This window comes from Solanum pennellii, chromosome 2 (assembly GCF_001406875.1).
Source record: "Solanum pennellii chromosome 2, SPENNV200".
In the NCBI taxonomy this organism is placed as follows: domain Eukaryota; kingdom Viridiplantae; phylum Streptophyta; class Magnoliopsida; order Solanales; family Solanaceae; genus Solanum; species Solanum pennellii.
The window spans coordinates 51,961,313-51,979,795 of NC_028638.1; the positions used below are offsets into that span (position 1 = coordinate 51,961,313).

An 18,483-nucleotide genomic window follows, 5' to 3' on the forward strand; every position below is an offset into this window, starting at 1 on the left:
CTGATTCATCGAAAGATGGTTCAGCGAAATCCAAGAAAGTAATATCAGACTCAGGCGAAGATGATGATTCCTCAGATGGTGTAGGGGATGATGATGATGATGAAGCCTCAATCTTGATAGTACCATTTTCTGGATAGCTGAATTCTTCTTTCAATGAATCATCAAAATCGAAGTATTCATCTTGAAAAATCCACTGTAACAACAATAAAATTAATGTAGTTCAAAATTTAACAGATTGTTCATAAAAAATATTTTCAAAATAGATGATATAATTTTGATTTTCAAAATTTGAAATCAATATCCAATTACGTGCTGATTTTATGGTGATTAATGATCTGTTACCTTAAATTAAGCTGTTTTAGTAACAACATTAATTGTACCGTTTTTCCCCCATTTTTTTCTCAACAGTTTAAACTTACCATGTATCATTTACCATGTATCACTAGAGTCTAAAGTATCACAGAACAACAAATTTAAGGGATTTTTTGTAAATACTAAATTTGTCGGGACAGAATGTAATTATTGAATTACACTATGGGATTCCTTAAATTTTTACATTATAAAATAATAAGAATAGAAGATAATTAAAGATTTACACTATAATATTTATGTAAATTATACTTTTATTTTTTTAGGCCCAATATTGAAGATGCAAAGAGGGTATTGGGCCTGCCTATCTGAAGCCCGATAAAGAAGTATTATTGGGTACGGTTTGAAATCCTATAAACCTGAGTTGGACGTAAAGCATTAAAAAGTCCATACTCCAATCTAAATAATCTTGGACCAAATCTGTGTGGAGTAAAGTCTAGTAGCACTAATATTTCAATTTTAGCAATTTCCTTATATTAAATAACCGAAAAAACAAACAAAATAGCCGTTGAGTTAAACATTAGCCAAGCGTGGTGGTTTCAACTTGGGGAAAATAGTTTTAATAATTTGATTTAAAAAAGTCATTCTTAAAGTTCGAAAACAGAAGTACTTGTTGTAATAAATAAATAAATTCTATCGATGAGAAATATAATTGGCTAGATTTGATAGAACTATAAGTTCCCAAATTTGTTATCTTGCGCCAAATAAGTCCGCCACTAAAGTCAAAAAAGGTGTACAACATTGAAGAGTGAATTAAATAGACGAACAGTAAACTTTGGCTATCAATATTTCCAAATCATAAAAAACTTTATAGGACACAAATCTAATTTAATTAGTTAGGAGGGTTATGAAAAATAAAATTCCACTTGATACACCTTCTAATTCAAATTACATATCTCAGCTCTTTATTGAAGAAAAAATCTGGTAGCAAAATGGTTGTTGCAACTACCCTTGTAAATGGATCAATACTAGTTAATCAGCTTCAATTTCGCAGACTCGATAGATTTTCCACTTTCAAATTGGATATCTGTGGAAAATTCAAGTTCAAAAAATCCATATCGCATTGTACACTAATTCCCCCTAAAATGATGATGGATTCCGTCGAGAATCGAGCTGCTGCTGCTGCCGGCGATGAAGGAGTCAGTCTTGGAGGATTAGAGAAAGAAGCTGTTGTTGATGGAGCCATGAATTTTTCTTCCGATGGAATTCAAGCTTTTCTCAATAGCATGGTAATTCAACGTTTTATCTGCTCTGTTTTATCAGTTCTTCACGTTTGACCTGCATTCTGTGGAACAATTATTGGATCGAATTGCCGGCTGGTGAATAAATTTGAACTTGTTTATTGGATTTACATGGACAATTATGGAAAAAATGTTAAAATGTTGAATACAAAGCTCAAAAAGGTTCTCTTGGTGGAAAAAATTTATTTGGTAAAAAAAGGACTCTAAAATAGATATCTTTACTTCTAATACACAATATAATAGTATAGTCATTTAACGAGTTTTGTTTGGAAAAGGTTTACTCTCAATTGTTAAAAAGCTAGCATTAATCATACATAGCTCAATGTATCAAATTCATGTATCATAAAGTCATTTTAAAGTTTTTTCTTTTGTAGTCTAACTTAACGTCATTTAAGTTTGCAATTATTAGCTTATGCATGATGGCATGTCCCAACAATTAGTTAAGGTAATGTTCCTCACAATAATCATTTTGATGTGACTAGCTATGTCGAACTTCTAATTGCTGCTTTGGTGTTGTTGTTTAATGATTACTAGTCCTAAATAAGTACAGAGTAAGTGGCTGATGGCTGCAGTTTATGGTATGATCTTGCTGTGGAGGCATGATATGGAAGCCCTGTGGGTTACTTCAGGTGGATTTGTCAATATCTGTCTTTCAATTGCACTGAAGGGGATACTTAACCATGAACGCCCCGTTTCAACAATAAGATCAGATCCTGGGATGCCTTCGTCACACGCGCAATCTATCTTCTACACAGTCGCATTTTGTACCATCTTAAGTAAGTAAGCTCCATCTCTTACTAATTGACCAAATGATGAGATGATTTTCCTCCAGATAATCCATTTCCACTTCTCATTTTTTTTTTGAATTGTTTGACACAGTGATTAAATTTTTCGGGTTCAATGAAATAACTGCAGTCACTAGTACGCTTATCTTTGCAATGGGTTCTTACTTTGTAAGTGTGGAGTTGTACTTTTTAATTTTATTAGTATTTCCATAAGCTGGCAGAACGTATTTGATTGCTGGTTCTTCAAGTGATTTTCTGAATTGTAACTTCCATCCTAAGTAAAACTGGTGCAGAAAATGATACATGTTTTCTTTTCCTATCACTTTACAGTCATGGCTACGAGTTTCGCAACGACTTCACACGCTAAACCAAGTAGCAGTGGGTGCAATACTAGGATTCTGTTTCTCTTTTTTCTGGTTCTGGCTATGGGATGCCATAGTCATGAAGGCATTTATAAACCACTATTGGGTTCGGATTGTAGCTGTTGTTGGTGCAGCTGGTTTTTGTGTTGGTTTTCTCCTATATGTGATTCGAAATTGGGTTATTGAAGACCTACATTGATTCAATATAGTATGTGTAAAGGTTATTCGTATAGCAATTGAAATAATTATGGTATACAAATAAAACAATTTCTTTCTCAAATTCTACCTCTCATTATTTTGCATTTTACATCTTGTAATGTTGGAGACTTGGTGTCATGTGAATGAAGTATAGTTTTGAATAGGACATCATAATAAAGACTAGCATTATAGTATTAGAATACAATCGACAAGGGACGAAGTTAAACATCCACATGCAGAGACTTAATTTTTTTTTATCATAGGGTTCAATATTTACAATATCTACAAAAATAAATTTACCGTGAAGGGTCGCCTTTTTATATGATTATGTTTATTAGTAATCCATAACTACCATTTTGTGCTCATAATTATTACATTCCAAGTTTTTGAACCTCAACGTAACCTCCTCCATTGGTAATTACCTTTCTACTGCGCAAATTGTCTGAAACTGTTGACAAATATCTTACTTCATTCATATATACGATACCAACAGAGAAAATGTAATAGTTGGATAAAATTCATTGAGCTTATGTGGGATTATTTAACACCCCACTTTACCCCCTAAATAGACATTGGACAATTTAATCTAGAGCCATCATCAATAAAGAATAATTGGGATGAATACTAGCTATGATATTATGTTTAAAAAAATAGATCCTGCTATGATATTATGTTTAAAAAAAATAATTTTAAATCTAATTTAATTTTAAAAGTTAACTCAACGATGAATGTGATTGTGGTCTTTTTATGTAAATATGTATTTTTATGTACATAATTGATATAATACTATTTGTTGTCTCTTATGCAACGGCTAAATGATGTTGACTTATTTAGTTAGCTGATTAGCGATCAATTCTCATTTAATTGTACATGATTTTCTTTACTAAAATATTTTAGTCTCTGAAGGTGTCCGTTTTGATGGCTTAGAACAAGAAGCTCTCATTCATAGGTCCATGAATTTTTCTTCCGCTGGAATTCAAGCTGCTCTCAACAACCTGGTTAATCTATTTTCTTTTTCAGGGTACAGAAAAGGAAAATGGGACACAAGATTATAAAGTGAGAATCTAACTCTCGCACCGACAAAAACAAAAGTTTAGCTAGTCGGTTGATCCTATGGGGTTCATCGCTCGGTTTGAATTGATTATTGATTAAAATCAAACTAATTTAGTCAATTTAGAAATTATCAAAATCAAATCAAATCAAATTTAATATATAGTTATTAGTTTGGCTGTTACTAGTTTTGATTCGGTTAATAATCATATAAAAGGATAAAGAAAAAATTCATTCAAAACGTGAAATAAGTGACAATAATCCATTTAAAACGAATATGATACTCCCGCCTCCATCCGGTATTGTTTGTCATGATTTTTATTTTTAGAGTCAAACTATAAAAACTTTGATTAACATTTTAAGATGTATTTTTTCATTATATTAATATGCAAAAAAAAATGCAATTTATAATACTTTTCATATAGCTTTAGAATATCTAAATTTTTTGTTTAAAATATCAAATTAATGTGATCTAGTTTAACTTTGAAAATTAGTCAAATTAACTTTCGAAAAGCGCAACATGACAAATAAATTTTGATGAAAACGTATATAAGATATTCAAAAATGGGTTCATGACAACAAACATTGATTCTTAATTTATGGTGTATACGACCGATCAGAGTAAAACACAACAGTGATTGTAATCAACAAATAATTAAGGTGTACAAAAAGCACAATTTCTATCCATACAAAAACCGTCATTATTTTGCATTTTACTACTTGTACCTAGCTACTGAGTACTGATCGTACGTGTGTTAATTAGCTTGGAAATATGAAATATATTTTGAACAGGAAACCATTTATGAGTTGCCTCATAATAAAGACTAGCATTATAATCAATCTATAAGACACCAAATTAAAGGATTTTTAATAATAGGTAGAAACGGAAAAAACAATAGCAACTTGTAAGTAAATATTTTTGGTAATGCTTATCTTTTTTTCAAAAGAAATATAGACTAGCACGACATTTAAGTTAAGGAAATAAAAATGAATTCTATAAATTAAACCTGCAAGGCAAAATATCCTATGAATAACAAGTTTTATCTGGAATCCCATTAACACAAAAAAATTCCAATTTTAGTAAAAGTAGTCCTTATCCACGAACACCAACAGGTTTCAAATACACAAGCAATATAATGAACATTCAACCATTTCCCCTCAACTCTAGCTATCTTGTTGTCACATATACCGAGACAATTACTTCTTTATAGTTAATTTAGGAGCATATAATTATTGTAAACAATCACATGAATTATTCAACTTTCTGAATAAATTGCATGAATTATCCACCTACGGATTTACTCAAAATATTTAGAAGACGATTTACGGCATCTAATGTTTCATCAGATGCCGTCAGTGTCCTCCAAAATCACTGAGCCACTTAGGTGCAATTATAAAAAGACAAAAGATTACTCGAGCCACAACATAAATACGTATCTCAAGATTCAGAATAAACATAAATACGTACTTTTTTTCATTTCTGTATTCTTCCAATATCCACAAACAAACAAAAAAAACACTCTTTAACTTATAGAAGAACTGAAATTGCCTGCTCCCCTATTATATACAGACAATTCTAGTCCTTTTGTTAAATAATAAATAACAAAAGCACTCTGTAAAGCTAGTATAATTTGCTTTAAGACTATGTATCCCAAAGTTTTCTTTTAGATAAAAAAAGCAATTTGAAAGCTTCCTGTAAAATTCTAAGCGGCCGATGGAGCAGTTATGTAGTGCACAACACCAGCCTCTGATAAGGCTGCCATAAATTTCTGAGCTTCAACTTCTCCATCAACGGCATTCATAACAACGTTGGAGTTCTTGTAATCCAATGACACGTCATCATAAATATCCCACCACTTTTTAATTAGCATCTTAATGTCTTCTCTGTCCATGTTCTCTTCCTTGCCAGTGTACCTCCATGGCTTCGACCCCGCCGCACAGTAGTGAACAACTTTTACTTTCTCAAGATCCACATTCTCAGGGTGACGCCACAACATAGCTAAAACTAAGTTATAATCGTTCCGAATTGGCTTGTATACATCTCTGAAATACATGTTCAAAAAATCCTGCAAAAATTTAACATAACAAATTTTAATCATTTCAACAATTAGAGTCCAGAAAAAGGGCTAAAAAAAAATTGTTACCTGTTCAGCAAATGGGGTAGGAGGGGTAAGTTTGAGTGTTTTCAAGAGATCATCATAAGTGGAGAGACTTGGCTCATACACAAACATGCCAGCATTAAAATAGAGTGATGGCTTAGGGCCCAAGTCTTGAGTCCACTGGACCTTATCAGGACACTGTTGACAGTAGCCAACTGTATATTGTGGGGTGTGACTCCATGTTTTTTCACAAAAACAATCCATCACAGCATAAAAATAGCCATCTGGCAAGTCAAACAAGTGGTCTATGTTATCAAACACCTGAATATCACCGTCCAAGTATATCATCTTGCTATACTCCACAAACTGCAGCCCACAAAAATAAAAACACTTTTAGCATATATACAAAATAAAAAACATTATAATTAATCACATAAACTGAAACAGAAGGAACAGTTGTACCTCCCAAATCCGGAGTTTTGAATAGTTGATAACATAATAAGCCATAGCAAATTGAGTTTGATTGTCAGGAGGATAAACAGGCTCGATCTCTCGAACGATGCAACCTTGGTTAATGAGTATACGTCGATGTTCCTCCGGGACATCAGGCAAACAAGCCACAACAAGTGGATAAGCCGATTTCGCCTTTCGCAAACCTTTAACCAAACCAACAACGCCTTTCCAATAATCACCATTTCCAGCTAAGAACGTAACATAGGCACGGCTTGACAAACTTTTTGCCTTTGTTGCAAGACCAAAAACATTAGGTGCCATTTTTTTTATAATTAGTAAATAAATTAGAAATGAGTGTTTTTTGTGAGATTTAAAATGAGAAAAAAAGAAGCTAGTAAAGAGTTGAAAAAGAAAAGATTGTTTTTTGAGAAGATTGCTGTTTGTTTGTTGATGAGATTTGAGTGTTTTTGACGTTGTTTATATAGGCCTTGGGTGGGAATTAAAAATATGTAAAAAATAAATAAATTAGATTGCATGGTGTTTATGCAATACGACGTCGTTTAATTTTGTTGTCTGTGTAAGTTTCTTTGAAGTAGAGCATTTGGGCCCCATAAACCTTAAAAATTATATTTTGCACCACAAGGATCGGACTGTACGTGGTATGGTCAGGTAAGATCCAACGGTTCAGATTTTTTTGTTGCCTTCTATAATTTCAAATAGTGACGGTTATTTGTTGTTGTTGAGAAATCCCTGGAAACTGGGCGGTGGTTTGAGTAATAATTAATAAATGTTTCTTTTTCTACAGTAATTAATTAAAGTAGTAAACACTAGAATAATCTTTCATTTGGCCCACCATTATCTCATTCCATAAATTAACCACGAAAATTAAAATCTTAGATTTCGCTTTCAATTGAGTTATTAATTTAGGATAAAGTATTATGATCAAACCTTTGAATATCATACAGCACAATATATCATAATATCAACAATGTGTGTAAAACAAACACGTACGTCCTGCATATTTATCAATATTCAACAAAATTAATATAATTTGATTTTGATGGAAAATAACACACAAATATGAAGTCTATTTAAACCTATAACTCTAATATCAAAACACATCAAGCTATTTGTAAGGCAGGGACCAAACTACTGATTGCTACGGTTGTTGTCTATAAGGTATGTAACACCCATAAGGCCACAAATTGAACAAGATTTATTTTTTCTAACACCCAAATTAACTATATTCAACAAATTATTTTTAAAAAAAAATTGCTAGCTAGAGGAGTTGAGTAATTAATTATGATTAACCTTCTCTTATTGATAAGTTGTAGTTGAGTGAGCTCCTGATATATTATTCATAAGAAGGTAAGCAAAAATATTTTATTCTTTCTTAATATTTCTAAGATACATAATTTAAACTAGATAGCGATTGCGCAAAGTCCAGCTCTTCTTTTAAATTTTAAATTGGTGGTCCACCTTTCATAACCTAGGATACCTATCTCGCTTGATTTTATTATCTTATTAAATGATACTTTTGCTCAAAAATATGTATAAAAAGTTGGTATTTGACTAAGATTAATATTTATTTACAAATAAATAATTATTTAAAAAGTTTAGACAATTGCTTGGTTAGAAGTTTGAACTATTCAATTAAATTGATAGACGCGAGATCTATAAAGTATTACTATGAAAAAGAATGAACTAGAAAATAGTTATATAAAAATAGAATTAACCACGTAATGATATAAAGACCTTGTAAAATATAATGGTACTTTCACGGTTTCAAATTATGTGCCATGTCATTTTCTTATAGGCTCTTATATAAGAAACTTTAATCTATTTTTTTTTATCTTTATTATATATAATTTATTTTAAACTTATAAAATAAAAACAAAATAATTTAAAAATATTTAACGAGACTGACATTACAATAAAAATAATTTTTAGCGGCATTAAATATTGACACAAATAAAGAGTGCTAAAATCTTTACCGACATCAATTAAGTGTCATTAGAATCAATATCACTAAAGACTTTAAAGACATATATAAAAAATGACGATTACCATTAAAAATATATATTTAGCAATAATTAAAAATTAAATGTCATTAATAGTTATTTTATTACGACGCGAGGGAGTACTAGTGCTAGATTAAGAATTACCATAATCTAGAATATATTTCCTTTTTTTGCTTACGTACAATAAACTACAAAATCATTTCCTAAACAACGCGGGTTTTGACTATTGACAAAGTTGTAACTGTAGCCGACCAAAACCTATTTACGATCAAATTAAAGGCTCAAACTCATCAACATGCCGCCACGTGTCTAACTCTAGCCACGTGTCGTGTATCACTCAGTGTGGGCTATCTATAGAGATTTTCTTCAATAAGAAAGGGTCCCACGACAGTTATGGAGGTTTAAAGAGAGGCCCAGTGGTCCCATATCTCAACGAAAACTGGCCCCACAGCAGTTAGGGAGGTTTAAAGTGGGCCCATATCTAAAGCGTGTCTATACTGCGAGCGGTAAAATATTGCCACGTATCATAAACGGAAGGATGAGATATGCCACGTTTGCTAAAAGTTGAATATTTTAGAGCTATTTTTTCTGCCTTGTCTTAATTTAATTATAGTTTTTTGTTTAATAAAAAATCATGTAGTAGTTATGTTAGTTAGGTGTATTAGTTAACACTTGTGTGTGAAAGTTAATATGAATTGAGTGACAAGTGTGGTTAATTTTAAATGGTAGCGTTAAGATAAGGAGATAATTGTAGTCACACACAAAACCGACCAAAAAATTATCCTAATGAAATAGAGTAGTTGAGTCATAGCCTTTTGACTGATAACTGATGAGTAGTGAGCAACCTTGCCATTTACTGAAATATTATTACCTCCTCCGTTCCTATTTAGTATCACTATTTAGGTTTCATATTTCTTAAAGAAATATGTAATTTTGTCATTTATATTTTTATTTAGTATTTTTTTTAAGTAAATTTTTTTTATATAAACATGAATTGATTTACTTTGACGAACTAATTTGACTAATGAAAATAAATTAATTTGTTTATATTGGATAAATGCATAACTTCAAGGATGACAACTTTTAAAGGATAAAATAGAAAAAATAGTGTCATTATAATGCATTAACTTTGTGAAATAGAAATATTAAAAATAATTTATTTTTAGTAAAAACGAAATATATAAGTGGAAATTGAGTGTATAAGGAAATTGAGTTGATTAAGGAAGATGATTTGATTTGTTGCTACTTAGTCGTGATGGGGGTCGGAGGTGTGGGTCATGGTTTTAAAATAATTCAGAGTTTGTTGCATGCTAAGCGATATTATTGATTATTCATTCTAAAAATGTAGAAAATTTAAATTTGACACCTTTAGTATATAGGACTACAGATAATAGTAATTTAGCAGGGGAAATAAATGAGAGGCTTATATTATTTTAAATATTTTGATGTGATTTTGGAAGATGGGATTTGATACTATAACAAAGAGTCTATTGCATTGCGGTAGTTCCCAAAATTTTGAAGAGTTTATTGCGTAAATTAAGCAATCGTATTGACTATTCATTGAAAAATGTAGAAAATTTTAATTTGATAACTTCAAAAAGATTAACGAGGACAATAATTTTGAATAGCAAAATAGACTTACATTATTATTTTTTTTTAGAAATTCATGATGTGATTAAGGAAGATAAGATTATTCGATATTAAAATGAAGAGTCTATTTGATGGTGGGGCTTGGAGGAGTGGTCCATCTTTATCAAATTTTCCCGAGTTTGTTGCATGGTAAGTTACAATATTGACTATTGACTAAAAAATGTAATATTTTCAAATTGTCAGGTTTAATAAGATTGAAAGTGGCAGTAATTGTGAATAACAATACGAGTAAAAATTTTCTACAATATTCTAATAATTTTGGTATTCTTATGAAAAATGGTGTGATTTGTTGCTTACAACAAAGAGTCTTCCAGGTTGTGGGGTTGGAGAGGTGGATTATCATTATCAAATTTTTCAATGTTTGATGGAATTGGATATGTTCTATCTCGCAAAGGAGAGGAGCCTGTTATTTAAAGAATTTAGGTCAAAATTATGCTCTTTTAAACGATTTAGTATTCTAAGTGATAGTATTAACTACATATTCAGTCCAAAAAATTAAAAAAAAAATAAAAATAAATGTAACAACCTTAGTAAGATTACAGACGGCCGTAATTTGAAAAAATAAAGCTTACATTATTCATAATATTTTAAAGATTTTGATATGATTAAGAAAGACGATGTGATTTGTTGTTACAACGATGCTCAAATTTTCCAGAGTTGTTTTAAGCTAAGCAACATTGTTGACTATTGACTCTAAAAATGTAGAAATTCAAATTTGCCAACTTTAGTGAGATTAACGATGATAGTAATTGGATATCAAACAGGATCTGAGAAGAAGGATTTACTCTTGTAAAATTGGTTATGGGCCTAGAATTTCTAACGGATCAAGGAGCCCTGGCTGAAAAAATGGCCTTGCTATGCCAACCCGAACAGGGGCCTCTAAAAAGAGATCCATTAATTTTTCAAATATTCATAAATCGCAAAGAGATTAAACTTAGTTACGTTCCACAGCTACAATGTGTTTAAATACGCTCCATAGTTATAGTTTCGTTTGATATGTGTATTTCTGTTTGTATATTTGTTTGTCAATATACAAATAGGGCAAGTATATACAAATTCTGTATTTATATATATTTAGAATTTTTCGAAACACCTTTTGCATATTTTGCTACCCATAGGAATTTTTCAGAACTCTATTTGTATATTTCGCTTGCTAATATACGAATAAGGTAATTTTTTGAATTTTTCTTAACATATACAAATCAAATGTATGAGTAAATCATATATAAATAGCTAGGGTGGGAATATACAAAATCTTAATTTATACAATAAAAAACCAAACTATAAATTTTGAATTTATACAATTAGGAAACAAGTAGCAAAATTTAAGAAACTGTATTCATGAATCATAAATATCCAAAACTGTAGCCACGAAGCGTAATATACAATAAATGTTTGTCATTTCGCGTAATAATTCCATTTCGGTGGCTGAGAAAAGGGCCTTAACTCATGCAAGCCTGACTAGCCGTCCAGGCCTTTTGTGAAGTTTCAAACACAGCCACTTTTGGTTCATCATTTTATGAACCCACCTAAATGCTTCATCAGTGTGTAAATTTAGCCAAAGATTTTCATTATCCATTCTAAAAATTTTCTCATGCATTATTCTTTGTAGAGTACCGTCTTAGATAGTTGATACACAGAGATATTTACCTAGAAAGTTAATTCCATCACATTTGGAATTTAAATTGTTACTTCGGCTATAAGATAATCTTCTGAATAGATTTTTTTGTAATCAATAATAGGGTAAAACACAGAATGAAAATTTAAATATCTTTCTTTTTCTCTTCCATTACTGACAGAAATATAATTGGAAAACAACAAACATGCAAGTACCAATACAACTAGTCAAGTATCCAGAAAACAACATAGTTACCGTAAGTAATAATCTCTATTAAGCCACCTGGATGAACCATAATCATCTCTAAGAGGGGCTTTTGCAAACACTATATGTCATACAAAATCCTTCAGGACAGTTTTTTCTGTCACACACACTACTTTAAATCATAAGTTATAGCTTCAAACTTAAAGCATCTTATCATTAGTTTCCGATTCGCTTTCCTTTATTCCTATTTGTCCAATCACTCCTTCTAGCAGCCTTTGCTCTCTTCCACCTCTGAATGTTTCTCATTCTTGCAAATATTTTCCGAATCTGGTACAGCTTATGAGATTGTTGAGCAATCAAATTTGCAGTTGAAGGGTTCTGGCTTAAGATAATCTCATATCCATCTCGAAATGAGTTCATTCCTTCACTTAAAAGTTGCCAGAAGAGTCCCCCTGCTGCTGCTCCCCCGCGCTTAGCTGATGAATATATCTTGTAGTAGACTGTATTGTAAAGAAGGTCCCTTTGGTAGGAGCTGAAACCTGAATCTTTCGAAGATTTTCCAAACTCTGTGATCAGCAATGGCTTACGGAGAATATATTGAGCATCTTGAATGTGGGAGTCTAGCCAATTGTTCAGAAATGATAGTTGGCCTTGATCATTTGAGTTTGTTACCCTGTCATATCACAACTTTATCATTAAGAAACTCATAAACACGCTTCTCATTCTCATGTGTAGGCCTGATTCTTTTTCCATGTCAAGCACATAACTATTTTTGTTTCTATGTGAAACTCAGGATTGCTGGTTCGATATCATAATGAATTGTATCACTACTCTATTTAATAGTTTAAACATTTAAATGAGATGATGACATAAAACACTTGAATTTCTAAGACAGCTAATGAAAATGATGTAATTTCTGTAAAGGATATTATTGCAATGTGCAATGTGGTCCTGAAAAATTTACCATTGATCAGGATAGGCATGAACAGTGGCAAAATCAATGCCAGGGATGCGGTTGTTGGCGATGAAATCAGTTCCTATGTCAAAATTAGGATTCAGATTTCTCCTCTGAGGAGTTGTTTGTCCGTAGAATCCTTCTAAGCCAACTTCTAACAAATGGTTTTTGTCAATGGACTTAACATAAGATGCCATCTCTGTTGCCCATGCCTGCAAACAACAAATCAAACTTAGCATAAATCCTTTCTATATTGTTCCCCTCCAGAAAATAGAAGCAATAAAAGAGTGCACTTGAAAAATGGCAGGGAAAACAGATACATTAATTTCTAGTCAATTTACGGCTCTTATGAGAGGGTTGTCCTATGAAAATTAATTGAGAACTTGATGGGATCATGTATTCGATGACAACTTAATGCTTTCGAATCGAATTATGCATATTTAATAAAAGTTGCACATTCTAAGCGGATCCAGAATTTTCATTCAGAAGGTTTGAAAAATAAAAATATAAACGTGTAAATAAGTAGCAGGGATGCGAACCTGGGGCATGCAGCTTAATATTCAGGGTCTTACCATTGAACCATCTATTTTTATTTGTTATTGAAGGGGTTCAAAATTTATACATCTACAAAAATACAGAAAGTTACCTTACATATATCGTGTATTTTTTTACCGAGAGTGTTCGGATGAACACCCTGGACTACTTAAAGGCTATATCTTTACTAATATGAGTTTAGGGTGTTCCATTATGAAAGTCCCACAAAGTTAAAATTGAGAAAAAAAGTTGCTCTAGTTGCAAGCCATATAATCATTATGTCACATACTCATTTTAGTAGGACAAACCAAACACAAGATAATAAGATAATTGTTTATGTATTATTTAATCTCACTTTATAATTCATGTACTCCCTTAAATTTTAACTTGTTTCTCTTATCTTCCCTTTTGAGTCAATTTAAAAAAATTGTTTTATTTTTTCCTTTGTTGATTGTTCTTTAATTTTATTTTAATTCATTTAAAGATTCTTCACTTTAAGAAATCATAAGATATAAATAATTCTTTATTTTTTATAATCTCAAGTTAAATCAGACAAATAAATCAATGTTATTTGATATACTCATACTAATATCAAAACTCATCCCCGCATTTCACGGCTTAATTGTCTGCATCTAAACTTGCAAAAGTGTAAAAGTAAAACCAGCAAAACAAAAAAGGAATCCGACCACAGTTTAATTAAAAATTCAGCGAAGAGGAATTAAAAGATATTGCCTCCATTTTCATATTTATTGATTATCCAAGTTACTTGTCAATTTAAAAAAATTAATTAAATTTCTTTCTATTTTATCTTTATAATTAAGTTATTAAAATAATATAAATGAGGTTATAATTTTTTTTAAAGGAAAAATCAAATAAATTAATGAAATTATCCTTGGAGTATTTATGATTCATTAAAGTGAAGTGTAGAGAGAAAATGAACCACTCATGTGGGACGCTGGGAGTATACCAATTGATTTAAGACTCTGCTTCTTAAAATTTAAAGCAGAGAAAGAGAAAAGCACAAAGTACCTGAATGGTTCTTCCTGAATGATCTGATGTGGATCTAGGTTCATTCATAAGTTCCCACGCCATGATTGTAGGATCATTCTTGTAAACAACTCCACTGAATCTGTTGTATCTGTTCAATACAGTCTGCAGTAGTAAAAACAGAAACCAATTAGAAACAAACGATTCTGATTTTTGTAAAATGCAATTAAATTTCTGGTTACCATAATATGATTCTTGTAATAGCCCTTAACAACTGAGTTTTTGAAGAAATCATCATCTGAATTGACGTACTGTCCATGACTTCTAGCCCAATTCACATACTGTTTCTTTCCCCCAAAGCTCTCGTAATTGTTTGCAAAGCTTAATATAACCTTAATCCCATACCTTCTTGCTTCAGATATCACAAAATCCAAACCCTTCAAAATCAATTAGTTACACAAAAGTTAGGACTAGGCATAAAAAAAATAGAACTCAATGAGTAGTACAAAAAGACCTTAAACATGTCCTCATTGTAAGATCCAGGAGCATATTGTAATGGCCTGTATCCACCATCACTAAAAGCCCAAGTTCTAGCAACAGTGAGTCCATGGCTCGAAGCTTCTCTAAATGCATCTGTTACTTTAGATCTTTGAGATGGGTCAGCAGCAATATACATTAACCAGTAGGCATTAAATCCATTAGCATAAAAAGGGTCACCATTCAACATGAAATGTATTCCTCTGGTCCTAATGAACCCATCCCCTGCTTCAACTTGAACGAATAAACATACTTGCTGCAACAAGAAAATTAGAACAAATGCGTAAGCGAAATGCTTCTTCATTTCTATTTTGATTTTTTCAATATTGTGGATTTTGGAATGCCAATGAAGTTCACAGAATAAAAGCATTTTATTGGCAGTTGAGAATGGGGTGGGGATTTGTAAAGCTCTGTGCAATAGTGTGGCCCCACCACCACAAGTATTATCAGGTATGGGAGGAAAGTTAACAGTGACTGCCAATTGGTTGGTTTTGGTAGGTTCTAAAAAAAGAAAAAAAAAGTACTGGGCTGAGATTTTTAAGTCACGAACCATTTTTTTTTTCAAATTAAAGGTAAAAAATGTCAAGTTCGTCGGTGCAAAATTCGTTAGCATTAGGACATATTATTCTGAATATAGAGTAATTTATTACAGATATGAATGACTAAAAGAATATAATAGAGAATAAAATTTTTAAGGAAGCTGTAAATTACTTTATTAAGGTCAAATAAAAATTTCTTTATAATTATAATAAAATAATGTTTTTTAAAACAAACTAAAGAAAAGGGTATTCAACAATGCGCATAAATTTACATTTTAGATACAGTAGAAATGTAAATTTTGAACTTCTCTATTCTCATTTCTCTTAACTTTTGCAACAATACGCATAAATAGGCCTCATAAATTCACACTTGGTTTTTAAGTTTTAACTGAGTGTGTAGATGAAATATATAAAGCGTGTAAAAGTATTATAGTGTGTAATAGTGAAAGAGAGAGTTGAGACAAAGAAAATATTTTAAGTTTTCAACTGCATTCACTGAATATAAGAGAGAGTATTTATATGTTGAAGTAAGGTGTTACTTTTGTGGAGCTTTGATCTCTTCAACTAATTTGGACTTGCTTGTTCTGTACGACGTTGTTGGACTGTTGTATCCTAGAGGGGACAAGTCAAGAGTATTACTGTGGGATCGGTATAGATTATGTCATAATGGATTTGAATCTTCTTAAAGAGAGCGAGATCAATCGGAATACCTTTTTATTTATTTTGTCATTTTATTTCCAGCTGTAGTTTATTATATTTTTAGTATGTTACTCCAACACTTTAATTATAAAATTTTATATTTTTATTTAAAATTTTTATATGATTTATTAATTAGATAATTTATTTAAAATTAGGTAAATAAAAGTTAATTTTATATTTGACTCTAGATTGAATGAAGTGAGGTAAATACATTAACATGTGTTATCCGTGTACATACGTTCGTCCATAGTCATTGCATCCCTAGTTAGAAAACCCGTGCTAAGCACTTGAGTTGTGTCTTTAATTTTGATCGTTAGAGTAAGGACAGGGTTAAGTTTTGAGTATATGAATTTTAATTTCTACACAATATAATTTACTTAATTTTTAATAAATTATTTATGTATATATATTACTATTCTAAAATCAAAACTATTAGATTCTTTCGAAGCTCAACCTCTTTCCCTGCATAAGAGTTCCCTCTGCGTTATAGTTGAAAAAACTTTTTTAACTTAGGGAATAATTCGTTGCTTCAAGTCATCAACCATAGAGCTATACACTTAAATACATGTTTGCCGTGAATAATGGTCATCAAGCTCTTTTTTTTTTAATTATAGCTAAATTGATAAAGTAAGTATATATGAGAGTATAAATTGCACGAATAATAGGTGTAATTAACAATTAGTGTAAAATTAAAAAAAAAAAAAACTTCGATTATATGTTCAATCTTGACAATGTATTGTTTTATAAGTGAAAATGGTCATAATCCCTCCCCAAATTTATTTAACGAGGCAAAATAAATCTGGAAATACTATTTTTCCATATTTGGAATATGGCGTTGTGTTTGGGTTGATTGGTGTTAGGACAAATATCATTGTCAATATGCTCCCTTTGAGCACCGGACATGGATATCGGTGGTCACCTTAAGATAATCGTTGATAAATCATAACATCAGTAGTCTTAGATATATCGAGATATCAAATTTAAAGTATTATTCAATTATAATTAAAAAACTTATCATGAATTTGATTCTGACTAAATCGATACACTCAGTAGTCGATTTCAACTTTATCCCTTTTAAGCTTGATTTACCATATACAAACACAAAACAAATAAAATAATATTTGCATGTGTACAAGATGTAGTTGAGTGCATGTATGTATGATTATGAACTAAAGAAAATAATGCAGCAAATGCCGACACTTTGGTAAAGAGAGTTATGACCCTTGTTGAAATACCAATGTAGAGACGTGTGGAATAACGTTTCCTTTTAACTTTGTCCTGCACAACAATCCCATAGAGGGTGTGTTATTTTTTATTCTCGTCGTCGGGTGTTTGATATTTACCTTAAAGTTTGATTATCTAAATTTACGTTAAAATTTAATATTTAAATAAAGCACTCTCTAATAAAGGAAGTGTTATTATAATGGATGATAAAAAAAAGAAAACTTTTAATGTGAGACCTTTAAGTATAAATAAATACATACAAAACAGTGATAATTAGATTTCTAAATGTTTTTTTACATGCTCATTAAAAATAAATTTGATACAACATAGCTAACAAATAAATTTAGTGCAATATAAAATAATTTTAAAAAATATAATTGGCAGAGGAAAATAATTCCCATTCATTGTTAAAGAGATCTTAGTTTTTGGAGTGGATTAAAATGCTCCTTAATAAAGACGATTTCATATCAAAGACTCAATCCGACCTAGAATGAAGGAGTAATTGAAATTGTAATTAAATTCAAGTTTAAATCTTTGAATTGGATATAGTATAACCATTATATTTGATATAACATAGCTCTTATAAAATTGGAGAACAAGAATCAAACTATTAAAATGAACTTTTCTTTAATCAAACCCTCGTTTTTCTAGATTATGATCTTTCAATAATGAAAAATAAGAGAAGAAAACAACAAATTAAATCAAGTTATACCATTTATGGTCACTACTAGTAGCACTAACATTACCATAAAGAACTCAAATTCATATACACCTATTAAATAATATGATCTTCTAGCCTTTGAAATTTACCAATTTACTCCTTTGTTTAATTAACCTTCAATAATTCTCATGAAGGAATTATATCGTTTGCCTCTTCTTATCCCTTTGTAACTCCTTCTCATAATGTTCACTATTATGATTAACTAGTGAGCATAGTCGCGCTTCGATTATAAATTTA

At 30.9% G+C, this 18,483-nt stretch overlaps 3 protein-coding genes across 3 annotated transcripts; 1 reads left to right on the plus strand and 2 right to left on the minus strand.

Moving 5' to 3' along the window:
• The first annotated feature begins 1,187 nt into the window (after positions 1 to 1,187).
• On the plus strand, positions 1,188 to 3,037 carry LOC107010600 (lipid phosphate phosphatase epsilon 2, chloroplastic-like). The gene is made up of 4 exons (XM_015209881.2): positions 1,188 to 1,598; positions 2,161 to 2,386; positions 2,490 to 2,563; positions 2,726 to 3,037. The coding sequence occupies exons 1-4, from the start codon at positions 1,302 to 1,304 to the stop codon at positions 2,954 to 2,956; spliced, it is 828 nt and encodes a 275-aa protein (XP_015065367.1). The 5' UTR covers positions 1,188 to 1,301; the 3' UTR covers positions 2,957 to 3,037.
• A 2,398-nt stretch (positions 3,038 to 5,435) lies between these two features.
• Positions 5,436 to 7,006, minus strand: LOC107010377 (galactinol synthase 2). The gene is made up of 3 exons (XM_015209656.2): positions 6,567 to 7,006; positions 6,150 to 6,470; positions 5,436 to 6,071 (listed from the first exon to the last, which is right to left on the minus strand). The coding sequence occupies exons 1-3, from the start codon at positions 6,876 to 6,878 to the stop codon at positions 5,709 to 5,711; spliced, it is 996 nt and encodes a 331-aa protein (XP_015065142.1). The 5' UTR covers positions 6,879 to 7,006; the 3' UTR covers positions 5,436 to 5,708.
• Positions 7,007 to 11,984: 4,978 nt separating this feature from the next.
• LOC107011811 (mannan endo-1,4-beta-mannosidase 7-like) lies at positions 11,985 to 15,447 on the minus strand. Its single transcript, XM_015211462.2, has 5 exons — positions 15,041 to 15,447; positions 14,769 to 14,963; positions 14,569 to 14,691; positions 13,015 to 13,217; positions 11,985 to 12,723 (listed from the first exon to the last, which is right to left on the minus strand). Exons 1-5 carry the CDS (start codon positions 15,431 to 15,433, stop codon positions 12,267 to 12,269), a joined length of 1,371 nt encoding a protein of 456 aa, XP_015066948.1. The 5' UTR covers positions 15,434 to 15,447; the 3' UTR covers positions 11,985 to 12,266.
• Positions 15,448 to 18,483: the final 3,036 nt, after the last annotated feature.